This window comes from Talpa occidentalis, unplaced genomic scaffold, assembly GCF_014898055.3.
Source record: "Talpa occidentalis isolate TD23 unplaced genomic scaffold, MPIMG_talOcc4v2.1 talOcc4.17, whole genome shotgun sequence".
NCBI lineage: Eukaryota > Metazoa > Chordata > Mammalia > Eulipotyphla > Talpidae > Talpa > Talpa occidentalis.
The window spans coordinates 58,547,361-58,559,308 of NW_023601754.1; the positions used below are offsets into that span (position 1 = coordinate 58,547,361).

General features: G+C 59.9%; 1 protein-coding gene across 1 annotated transcript; it reads right to left on the reverse strand.

The window, feature by feature from the left end:
• Window positions 1–1,655: 1,655 nt before the first annotated feature.
• On the reverse strand, window positions 1,656–10,465 carry MS4A10 (membrane spanning 4-domains A10). Its single transcript, XM_037515704.1, has 7 exons — window positions 10,283–10,465; window positions 9,816–9,935; window positions 8,866–8,922; window positions 7,140–7,265; window positions 5,879–5,989; window positions 5,203–5,328; window positions 1,656–1,781 (listed from the first exon to the last, which is right to left on the reverse strand). Exons 1-6 carry the CDS (start codon window positions 10,463–10,465, stop codon window positions 5,215–5,217), a joined length of 711 nt encoding a protein of 236 aa, XP_037371601.1. The 3' UTR covers window positions 1,656–1,781; window positions 5,203–5,214.
• Window positions 10,466–11,948: the final 1,483 nt, after the last annotated feature.

Consider the following 11,948-nt stretch of genomic DNA (forward strand, 5'->3'; position numbering starts at 1 on the left):
GGTAGCAATTTTAGGATGGTAAGGGATGGCTGCCAGTGGAAAGGGTTTTTGCAAAACCATTTATCCACATGCCACAAGGTCCACGAAGTGCCTGTCCTGCTGGTTCTGGTACTTTCCTTAAGGTGGTGACCTCAGTGGCTAAATATTTCATGGCCTGGGAACTACTGTGTTTGCTCTGTCTTGGAGGAAAGTTGATAGAGGGGTGTGGGGTGCCTGCTGAGCCCCTGCCAGCTCCATTCAGCAGGGAGACATGCGCAAACCCTTTTATTATTTTCCTCAGAACAAAGTTCTGCACCAAACACAATTGCCTACTACATCGACAACATTTGCCAACATGAGGAATTGCTAGACAATGATGGAGTTTTAATGACGGGACGTGGGATGTTTAACAGCAGAACCGCGGGGTGCTGGTTCTTTTTCCCTGTCACAGCCACTCTGTGGTCTGTCTTCTGGGATGGATCAGAAATTTGCTTAAAAAAGAACAGCAAACCGCTAATCCCATCTTCCTCCTTAGCAGCAAAACAGCCTTATAAGGTGATATTGGAGGGTCCTCAGCAACCCAGGAATTTCCCCAGGGAACTCCCGAACAGCAAACACAACCATGGCTGCTTCAGTCGTGACCGCGCTTAGAATGCTCTTTAACCTTCCTCCCAAACAAGCTGGCCAGGCAATTCCATTTGCTGTGTGTGCAGGAATGAATCTGAGTTCCCCTACAGAGATTCACGTTTGAAATCTGCCTTGAAACCAGATGTAATGGGGCCTCCCTGGTGGCCTAGGGGCTAAGTCTCAGCGTTTTCACCCTGGTGGTCTGAGTTTGGATCCCCGGCTGGCCAGGGAGCAACCCACACGGCGCAGCAGACCTCTCCCGTCTCGCCCGCTGCTCCCCTCAGCAGTGCATTTCAGTAGGTCCCCTGTTCTGCTCCCCACTCTGTCTCTAGTGAACCCTCTCACCCCCTGCACCTCTGGCCTGCACCCCAGCTCTTGTATGCATAAGCCCTCCCTGGGGCTTTCCAATCCTGCCTGGGGAGCGGACCCAAGTTTCCTCTTGAGCTCCAAACAACTCCACGTCCCTCCTTCAATGCCACCCTCATTTCACAGACTCAAAACTCTGCACCCAGGGCCCAGGGAGAAAGGGAGTCCCCAGGCCGTGCCCCCTCCCCGGCCAGTCTCCATCCAGGTACTCACTGGGGCGCCTCTGACCAGTGGTGGGAGCTGGTGATGGGAAACGCCTGGAAGTTCAGGGCAGCCGCCTGGACACGGCACAGCTGTGGGGACCCAAGGAGGGAAGCCGGCCCTTGCCCCGGGAGGCAGAGGCTGTGGGCTGGCAGGAAGCGCACCCCTCGCTCTGGCTTCAGCGTCCAAGCCAGGCCCAGCCTTTTCCTATTACCTTTCTAGGCTGAGGCTCCTGGTCTGAGAGATGGAGGCTGGCGGGTGGATGACGGGCGAGGCTCGGGAAGGGCTCAGTTGGCTGGGAAGGAAGCTCGGAGCCCCAGTGCCTCAGCTTGTTGTGTCCTTTCCCCCAGGAACATCCTCCACCTCTCTGGACAGTGCCAGGCAGCCTGCAGGCCCTGCCCCGCCCTGCCCCGCCCTGCATTCCAGACCAGGTCCCGGGCCGTTCTTCACCCACACTCGGTTTCCATGACAACAGGCACAGGTTTATTTGTGACTATTTGACTAGTGCTCCTCTCCCCCACCGGGTTCCACCTCAAAGAGGCGGTGGGCTGTGCTGGTTCTCTCCTGTGGTCTACCCCGGCCACAACACAGCGGAACTCGGTTTTCACCTGTGGAAGGAAGGCAGGAGTGAGTGCAAACTGCCATCCCCCGGGACCTGCCCTGGGGACAGAGGCCGGGGAGGAAGGGTGTGGTTTTGAGGTTCCTCATCAGGTTGGGGGTGGCAACGCCATTAGATTGCAGAATTGTCCTAAGGACCAGAGAAGACAACGGGTCCGGGACGCCAGGAACCCGGGGTGGAGGGAGGCTGCAGGTCGTGGTCACTCTCGGACTCCCAGAGGGAGGTGGGACAAGGCTGGCGGAGCCCAACACGGGGAGGTGGGTGATGGAACCAGGCCTGGGAACTAGCACTGTCTTGGCCGAGAGCCTGCTGGGCCTATGGCCATAAAAATAAACCCAGAGAAGACCACGGGCTCGGCTGGCTTCCGGCTCACCCGCCATCGCCTGCTCCGGGACGGGCCTGCTGTCTCTTGGTGAAAAAGAGAGATTAGCCAGGACCAGGGAGCAGCAAAGCTATAATAGGAGGCTTTGTCTGTAAAGAGAGAAGGAGGTTGAAAGGTCGCCGTCTCCGTCCACATGAGCCTTGATATCATTTATTCCGTCTTCTCATGTCCCTACGCTGTTCCTGCTCCGCGTCCCCCACTCAGGGGAACACCCTTCGGAACTCCTCATGCCTCTTACTTATTGCAGAACGCCTACCTGCCCCGGCCTCAGCTCTCTCATCTGCAAAATGGACAATTCTCCCTTCACAGAGTCATAGTGAGGGTCTCGGAGGGGACCCTCTGAGCCAGGCATAGCAAAATGTTGACCGAAAGGCAACTACGTGTGCACCGTGGAGGTATAGGGGACCCCGTTCCAGACCACGGCAATAGGGGGGCATCATCAGAAAGGCAGCCACATGCATTCGGGGTCTCGCAGTGCATATGCAATTTATGTTCACAGCATACTATATGGTCTGTCAAGTGTGCAATAGCATCCCAATAGCCATGGACATGGCTCCGTTCAGAATTACTTTATTGTGTAAAAATGTTAACCATCCTCTGAGCTATTGGGAAAAGGGTGTTACTAGCCTTGCTTGATGGGGGGCTGTCACCAACCTTCAGTGAATGAAAGTGCAACATCTGCAAAGTGCACAGAGTGAGACCCAGTAAGTCAAGGCGTGCCTGTGCAGCCTCAAGGCGTGCCTGCACAGCCTCAGCCAGAGCCAAAGATTGCTTTCAGTTTCTCTCCTGTGGCTGGGAAGCCCGTCTGCTGCGCTGATGGCCCTGTGTGTCACCAATGGTGACCAGCCTGGCCGGGGGGGATGCTACTCAGCCCGGGGGATTGGCCAGGAGCACACCACCTGAGGGCTGCCTCCCCAGTCCCCACAGTTCTTTCCCTCCTCAGGGGCCATGGCATCATGCCCGTTTAAAGGGAAAGAAATTTTGAAAAATTACTGATTTTTAAAAAACATTCATCACAAAGGTGCCCTGTCTCCCTTTATGGAAGCAGACCACCGTTTAGTCCAATGTGAGAAAACTGAGGCCCAGCGAGGGGAAGGAGCTGAGGCCAGGTCCCCAGCCAGGGAGCTAACCCACATGGCGCAGCGCATCCTCTCGACGCCCGAACCTCTGGCCTATACCCAATTCTTCTATGCAAAAATAAATAAAGAAAATCTTAAAACAAAGAGAGACTGCATTGGTCCCGACCACCATTCTGCCCTGGTTCCTGGCTCAGCCACCCCCCAGGGCCCCAGGGATTCCACTTTGTTCTCAAGCCAAGGGCAACCTGAACAAGAACAGGGCAAAGTGCAGAAAAGAGGGTCCTGGCAAGCAGGGACAGAAGCAGGAGCTGCAGCAGCAACAAAGGAGGCGGCACGGCAGACAGAACCCCAAGAACCTTGAACCTGGGGACGGGTGACCCCAAGGGTGTGTCTGCCTACAGGGCATGTGATGGCAGAGCAGAGAGCACAGCTGTCCTGGGCAATTAGACACCTGGGCTGCCACCTGGGAAACGCCCTGTTTGGGGGAGCGGGTAGGAGCTGCGGGACTGACTGCTGCGCAGATGTGCTGGAGGCTTGTCTGGCAGCCCAGATGCAGCTCTGGGGAGCAAGGACCTCACTTCAGCCACATCTGGGTGCCACCAGGGGGCAGCACTTCAGGTAGGCGCCAGATTGGGGTCAAATCTCCCCTCTACCTTTTATTGGCTGTGTGTCCTTGGGCAACTTGCTTAACTTCTCTGAGCCTGTGTGGAGTGGGGACCAGAACAGGGCCCACAGAGTCATAGGAAAAGTAAATGACATCAATCTTCCAGAGTCAGTGACCCAGGGCAAGATTCAAAGGGCAAGTTCTGCAGCTACTTGGGGAGGGGGGTCAGGCAGAGCTGGGGTGTCTGTGGAACCCCCGGAGCCAGGGTGGCTGGAGCAGAGCGGGCATGAAGGGAGAAGAAGGTGGGATCATAGAATGTGTGTGTGGGGAGTCAGTTTTGTTTAATTTCCTTGTAGTTACATTATTCGGGCTTAGCTTCTTTTTTCGTGGGAAGATAACAGATTTCCTGCTGGTCATGGACGCAGAGCACTCCCCTCAGATAATACGAGGAAAAAAGCCCTTTTAGGAAATGTAAAGGGAATGTCGGACTGTCCACAAATGAACCAAATTTGTGAAGACTGGCCCGGGATGACTACAGTTCAGGAAGCAAGGAAAGTGGGCTCTCTGCCTCCCGCCACCTACTGAGCACAGGTAGATATGGATTGGGGGGCGCTGAGGCCCCACTGGCCACCCAGATGTCCCTATCTGCACCTCCATCCCCCTCACATTCCAGAGCTTGCCAGTGGGGAGGCCCTGGCCGCTCACCCACCCGCCTTCATCTACAGACGAGACAGGATGGCTCAGAGGCGAGAGATGGTCATAGCGTCAGCTGTGCCCCCCACAACCCAGGGATTTAGGTGCACAAGGTCACCCAGAGACCTCTGACTGGTTGGGGCTAGGGAGGGCCAGCCTCCCAGGGTCCTGGGAACCCCTTCCCTGGCTCCCCTCCCAGCCTTTGGAGAGGCTCTTCCACCATTGGTTGGAGAGAGCAGGCCAGGAGGGGAGAGGGATGCAGTGAGTGGGGGTGCTGTGGGGTCCGCCTGGTTGTGCTCTGGCCCACTGAGGCAGCGCTGGTCAAGCAAGAATGCTCCAGGATGCCCCAGGCGCCATGGACGCTTTACAGGGCCATCACAGGCATGTTACCGGGGTGTCACAGGGGCACTATGAGGGCAGTAGGAGGTATTGGGGGGTGCCATGGGGAGTTACAGGGGTGTCAGGAGGACATTATGGGGTGGCCCTGGATGTCCCTCCTCTGCCTGAGAGGGTAGGGATCCCTCTTACCTCAGCTACCTCACCCCTGGAATCCGCTCCTCTGTGACTCCAAGCCCAGTGCTCTTCTCACACCACGGTCACAGGGAGAAGGGCCCGCGGGTGGATTCTGGCAGGGCGGGAGCCGGCTCCTTACCTCCGCTTGCTCTCATTTCGCCTCCGTCCCGGGGTGGGCACAGTCACTGCCTTCTGAAACGATGGCGCTGCTCGTAGGCGGGCTCAGCGGATCCAAGGGTGTGGTGCCAAGGCACAGGACCTCCTTCTGCAACAGGGGGCACCGGCTGCTCACGCGTGCACGGGCCGGCGTCTCTTCACAAAGCGCTTCCCCACTAGCTCACCTGAATCAAGGGCCCCAGGATGAGGGGGAGCCCGAGGCTTGTGACCAGCCTCCCCTCCCCACGGGAGAAGGGAGCCTCCCGCTGGTGTGTGCCAGTGACCGTGGCGGTCATTCCCAGCGGTCCTCCTGGCTGGATCCCGCCTGGGTCATGTCTCGTGGCCGGAGGGCACGGAGGCCTGAGGGGCCCCAGCTCAGCCACACTGGCCGTGTGACCTGGGGTCACCGAGCCCTCCCACGCCCCATCCCTGCTCTTTAAGATGGAAAGCCGACCCTTCTCCTGAGGAGATGTGAGGTGCAGGAAGGCCCGCGCCCGGATGGTGGACAGGCCCCAGAGAGCTTCGGAGGCCCCTGGAAGCCGAGAACCCCTGCTTAGTACATTCCCGCTACAGGTGACTGTGAGGCACTCCCCGTGGGCCCTGCTGGCGCCTCCTCTCTAAGCCCTGCCTGCTGGCGTCCCTTCCGCGAGGGCCCTCACCTGTGTGAGCCCGGGCTTCTCCCTGAAGGCGATGATGGCCGCGGAGATGGGCAGGAAGAACTCCAGGAAGGTGAAGCAGAGCAGGCCCAGCTCTATCCTCTGGATGTGGACCTGGGAGGCGAGACAGGCGAGGCCCAGGTGAGGCCCAGGTGAGGCCCAGGAGAGGCCCAGGAGAGGCCCAGGTGAGGCCCAGGTGAGGCCCGGCACCCATGGCCAGGCACAGCAGGGGTCAGACCTGCCAGCGGAGGGCAGCGGGGGTGTCGGCCCCAGGTGGTGGAGCTGGGTCCTTCTCAGCCGCCGCTCATGGCCAACACCACTTCCTCGGGGAGGTCGGCCTAACCTTTGAGGGCTGGAGACCCTCGTGGGTCCTTGGCAGGACTGCTAGTGGCCTTAGGCGCCACCTCGTCTGCCCCCATTTAACAGATGGGGATACAGAGGCTCAGCGGGAAAAGCTTCTCACAGTGGGGAGCAGGGGAGCTGGGCCAAGGACCACCACGCAGCTGACCCACGAGTGCTGCAGGAACATGTTCATGTATGTGCACATGCGTGTGCATGTGTGTGTACATGGCGAAGGCGACAAGGAACAGCAAGCCACCGTGGCCAGCATGCTTGGAACCTGCCCGGGGCCTGCGGCCACCCTGGCGGAGGGGCCGGTGGGGTCTGCCTCGAGGTGGCTGTGGTGTGAGAAGAGCACTGGGCTTGGAGTCACAAGCCAGGTTTTGAGTCCTCACCACATCCTGCTTGCTGTGTGGCCTTGTTCCACTAACCTAGCCTCTCTGGACCTTGCTAACACAGCCATCACCTGCAGGTAACAAAGTGGAGAGGCCAGCTCTGCAAGATGGCGTGGGCTCACAGGTGACAGGCCACTGGGGCTCCAGTATGTAAAGAACCTTGGACAGGGAAACAGCTGTTCTCCACGGTGATCTTCAATTTGTTGCCCCCCTCATGCTCAACCTCAGACGTGCCCCTTCCCCATTCTGGATCTCAGTCTCCCCATCTACAAAAGGGGTGCTGGACTCAGTGACTCAAGGCTCACCAATGAGAGGGTCACATTCCCTTTGCTCCCTGCCTGGGGAGGGATGGGGGACAGGTGGGAGCAGACAGGTCAACCCTCCAGCCCCCTGCCCCATGCTGTCTGCGCCTGGCACTAAGGGAAGTTTTCTAGAGCTTGGCCAAGTTTTCTAGAGCCAAGTTTTCTAGAGCAAGCCCAAGGCAGCATTTCCTATGGGAGTCTGAGGATCCCCAGGGCCTGGGCACTCACCATGCTGTTGGGGTACATTCTCCAGATTGGGGACTGAAACGGGCCATCCAGAAAGAGATCTTTGATGATGACCAAGAAGCCAGCCAGCGCGCAGAGAAAGCTGATGATGTTTGTAGCCAGGCACGACTTTTAAAATCAAAAACAAAAGTAACAGCCCATTATCCAAAGATTAGCGAGTGCTGCAGGCCTGCCAGGGCCTTGCTCTGTGACCTCGGGAAAGACGCTGCCGTCTCTGGGCCTGAGACTCCTCAGCTAAACAAGAGGAGCTAAGCAAGTCGGTCCCCAGGGAGGCTCCGCTGGGCTCCCCTCTGATGGGATGGGGTTGGGAGAACCCTCACGGGCAGCACTGGCAGCAAGAGCTACTCAGCCATAAAAAATGGTGAAATCCTGCCATTTGCAATAACACAGGTGGAACTAGAGGGTGTTACATTTGGTTAAATAAATCAGGCGGCGAAAGACACATAAATCACGTGGTGTGATTTTACTTCTATGCGGTACAGCAAGAAACAAACATAAATGAGGAAAACCAGCTGCTAGACGTAAGAAAGAAAAGGGAGTTACCAGAAGGGACGAAGGAAGAGGGGGGGTCAGTTGGGACAGAGGGGTCAATCGTAGGGTCAGGGATGAAACGAGGTTTTTGGCGATGAGCGTAATGTCGTTCACGCACAGGGAGACGATGAGTCTGCACCTCTGGGACATACGTGAGGTTATAAACCAATGTCACGTCAATTAACAAAAAGACTGGGGAGCCCAAGGGTGGCCTTCAGACCTGCAGGCTTTGCTATAAAGGACGTTGCGACCGCCGTCCCCTCCAAGCCAGTCCTGATCACCCTGGCCCGCTCTGTCCACCGAGCTGGGACTCCAGGACACCCGAGCAGCCCCCGCGCAGCCCCCTCCCCACAGGAAGGGCGGGAGGAGCCCTGGAGACACCCTGTCCTCACATCCCAGGGCTGCCCTTGCCCTGCCCCCACCCCCCCCCCTGGTCCCTGAAATGTCTCTGCTCGTGCTCACTGGACTAAGGAGCATCCCCGGGTCTCTTGCCTGTGCAAACCCCTGCACTGGGGAAAGAGCATGGCCCTCGGACCCCCAAGACCCCCTATTTGTTTCTCTGCAGGGAGAGGGTCCCTCTGCTCAGGCACAGGGGCCCCGCCCAGGAGGGATGAGCAGGTCTTCCCCAAGCACCTCCTGCCTCCTCTCCCACCACAGCCTCCGGTTCTCTGTGCCGCTGGGCGGGCACCGTCCAGCCCAGGTGCAGGGGCACAACGGCAGCCAGGCGAGGGCGGCCGGGGCCCAGCGTGGGCTGAGGCTGTGACGTAAGCCGCGTAGGCACCGTCCTCCCGTCATCCTTCTGCCTCTACCCACGTGGTCCCGTGTGCCTCCCTGGGGCGCCCCGCTGGGAAGATGCCCGGACAGCAGGGTCCACCCATGGGGCATGGCCCACGGGACAGAGGGGACACTGAAGGCAGCCCCGGCGGGCGGGGGACACTGGGGGAGGGCGAGGCTGCCTGAGCTCTGGAGGAGGATCAGAGCCAAGTCAAAGGTGGAGAGAAGGCGCCTGGGGCGAGGGGCAGTGTGGGGCCCCGGGCTGCAGTTTTTGTCCGGAATCCTCGTGCAAGCTCCTAGCCAGTGCTGGGGAGCTGCCTCCTGAATCACCCCGACTCACGAATGCCCCATAAGTCATCCCGGGCGTGGCCTGGAAGGGGCTGACTTCCATGCTCCCACTTACCGGGTAAAATTTAGGAAACACGTTCCTTGTGAGGGTCACGGTCCCCGACATGAAGAACTGCAAGCAGATGGCGCCATCAGAGAACAGTCGGGGTCCCTTGAAACACACGTTCCCTCCCTTCCCGCAAGTCTCTAAGAAATCCAGATGCCAGCGGGGCAGAGAACACGGCGCCCCAGCCCAGGAGTAGTCCCTGTTCAGGCCTTGGCTCCCGCCCCGCCCCGAAGCCTGCCAGCTCCAGCCAGGCCGGTCTTTCCTTGCCCAGCAGCCCTGGTGCCCTGGGCGGGCGTGTCGGCTCTCGGACGCCCTCCTGGCCTGTTCACTAGCCCCGAAAGCTGCGGGATCCCCTCCTTGCTCACCCTTTCTCCCTGCCCGAGTCCTGCGCTGGGGAGGCTACTAGCTCTTGTTCTAAGGTCTCTGGCGTGTTTCTGTCCTCCTTTCAGACGTTTGCTGAGCACCTACTATGCGCCAGTGCTGGGAGCCCAGCGAGGAGCAGGCACTCCCTGTGGGGACAGTTTGGCCACTGGAGCTTGGAGCCGGGCACAGCAGGGGCAGAGGACTGGCGTGGCGCCGTGGGGTCGGGGCGTGCCGGTGCCTGGCACTGCCTGTCCTGGCCAAGGGCCGTGGAGGCTGGAGCCACGCCTTGCACCGAGTGCCCTGCAGACGCCCAGAGGGGGACTTCGGGGCCCGGATGTGTTGCTGCCTCCCCAGCCCGCCCGGTGGCCCCCGCTCACGCTCCCCTCCTCGCTGAGGGGTATGCGCACAGCGGTGGCTCTCCTGGACCCCGAATTCCAGTGTGAAGTGAGAACAGAAGCAGAGATGAGGGGACCCAGAAAGGGGCTGGACATGCTTTTCTCCTATCCCCTCACCCCACACCCCTGCGTCTGTTCCCCAGTGCCAGGGTCCCCTGCCTGCGGCCCCCCAACCCAGCCCTTGTTTCTGCCCGCACTCACAGAGACAGCCCCCCAGAATGGGTACCAGGATGCCACCACCATCAGGTGAAAGTTCTTGACTTCGCAGAGCAGGTAGATCCCAAAGGCCACGTGCAGCAGAGAGAGGACCACGTGGAAGCTCTGGGCAGGAGACAGGGGGCGCCTTAGGGGCTGGCCCTAGGAGGGGGGCAGGGCCCTGGACCGACCTGGCTGATCAGGTAACTGACCCACCACCCGGGGCCTGCTCGGGACTGGGAAGGAAGGGCCGGAAGCCCTGTCGGGCAACTGACGACGTGTCACTGAGCAGCTGGCTAGGCCGAGGGTGTAGACGGCCGCTCCCCTTCCTCAGGGGCTTTTTCCATGTTAGGATAAGTGTTCATCAGGGAAGCTGGGGGCTTTCTCATCTTCCTCTGCGCCCGGGGCTCCCCAGTCCCTTCCCCAGGCATCCGCTCCTCCCCACCCCCAGGCCCTGGGAGAGGGACACTCACACCCAACTCCAAGAGAAGGCCGCTGCGCCCGGGCGCCTTCCAGGGCTGGTCAGCAGCCACAAGCCTGGGTTGAGTCACTTGCTGGGACGGGCTTGTTGAGGTGGGGTTGACGGTCAGCTTGGAGGGTTGGAGGTCCCCACATTCAGACGTGGGGACAATGGCGGCTTCTTTGGAGACTACCATGGCTCAGCCCAAGAACCCTGCTGTGGGCCCAAGAGAGGCAGAGTCAGCACCCATCGCGTTCCTGGGGCTGTGCCGGGTGCTCTCTGGTCTGGGGCCTGTAGGACGGTGGCTGTCCTGCACAGTACCCCCTGAATGGAGTTGACCTGGAGTAACCTGGCCCCGGGAATTGGGGGTTGCTATGCTCACAGCCTCTCTGGGGTTATGGGGCACAGCTCTTTTTGGGGCGGAAACCAGGACCCAACAAACTCCCAGGCACTGCAAGATGGGATTCACCCAACTGACTGGAGCTGGGGGTTCAGGAGGCCTGGTGGGTGTGGCCCCAGAGCCCAGTCCCCAGCCACTGGCCCCGGGGGAGCTGAACGCGATGCACCAGAAGAAACAAGCTCAGGGGCCAGGTTCCCTGGGTGGAGCCTCATAGCAAGGGGGGCCGCAGGTGGGACTGTGTCCCCTGACTTAGTGGGGAGTGGGGGTGGGAGGCTGGGCCTCCTCCTTCCTGGGCCCCAGAAACCCAGCCAAGAGGCATGTTGCCAGGGACTCTCTTCTTCGTGACCTGACCCAGCGGGGCTGTGAATTCTTCCCTCTCGCCGTTTCCTCGGCCCTCCCTGCTCCCACGCAGTGAGCTGTGCTGAGGGTGGCGATGGTGGAGGCTGTACCCCGCAGTCACGGCCACCCCTGGGCATCTCCTGTGCCTAGAGGACAGGGCTTAGCGGCCACTGGGAAGTTTAGGTTATGGCCCTTCCCCTGTACCCCCACAGCCCCCCAGGGACTGCCCTCCCCCCTCATCTGGGCCGAGTCCATGCTCTGAGCACCCCCTTGATGACCTGGCTGAACACCACATCTGTCCTTGGGGGCTTTCACCCGCCCTGGCCGGTTTCCCTCCCTCTTCTCCCAAGAGCACTGCCTCATGGGCCAGGGCGCCGGGTCCTCATGCCGGGCTCTGCTTCTGGGTATTCTGGCACCCCTCCGTGCTTCCTCTGTGGGGACCACTCACCTGGCCCCGGGACTCTGCGCTGAGCTTCCACCCACACGCGTCTTCGGACCCTCCTCAGCGCACGGAGGCAGCCTGGAAGATCAGGACATATTTACAGCATCAGACTTTGCTCCGTCCCGCCCCCCAACCCTGCTGTGCGCCGCAGGTGCGCGTGAGCTGTCAAACTCTCCCCCACGCCCCAAACCCACGCAGGTGAAGACCCTACCCCCTCTCTTATAGCTGCAAGTGTCCTTTGGCAAAGACTCATGTTGACAGTTTAACCTATTTATCGTGCGGGGCGGCTGGGGTGGTCTTCACAGTCAGCCTTTGAAAAGATCTTTGTAATTTTGGAAAATTTCAAACCTTCACCAAAGCAGAGAGGATGGTCCTGTGAGCCCCCGCACACCACTGGAGCCGCAGCGCTCCGTCATCTGGTTCCTCCCCTCCTGCCCTCCCCCTGGGCAAGTGAGACCCCCACATACAATCTGCAGCACCCCTCCCCCTTGTTCATTA

Excerpts from the sequence above, each read along its gene's own strand:
- MS4A10 (XM_037515704.1), bottom strand. The coding sequence starts at position 10,465 with ATGGTAGTCTCCAAAGAAGCCGCCATTGTCCCCACGTCTGAATGTGGG. Across the intron at positions 8,923-9,815 it reads CATTCTGGGGGGCTGTCTCT|TTCTTCATGTCGGGGACCGT; the intron begins GTGAGTGCGGGC and ends ATCTGCTTGCAG. Across the intron at positions 5,990-7,139 it reads GAATGTACCCCAACAGCATG|GTCCACATCCAGAGGATAGA; the intron begins GTGAGTGCCCAG and ends CTCGCCTCCCAG.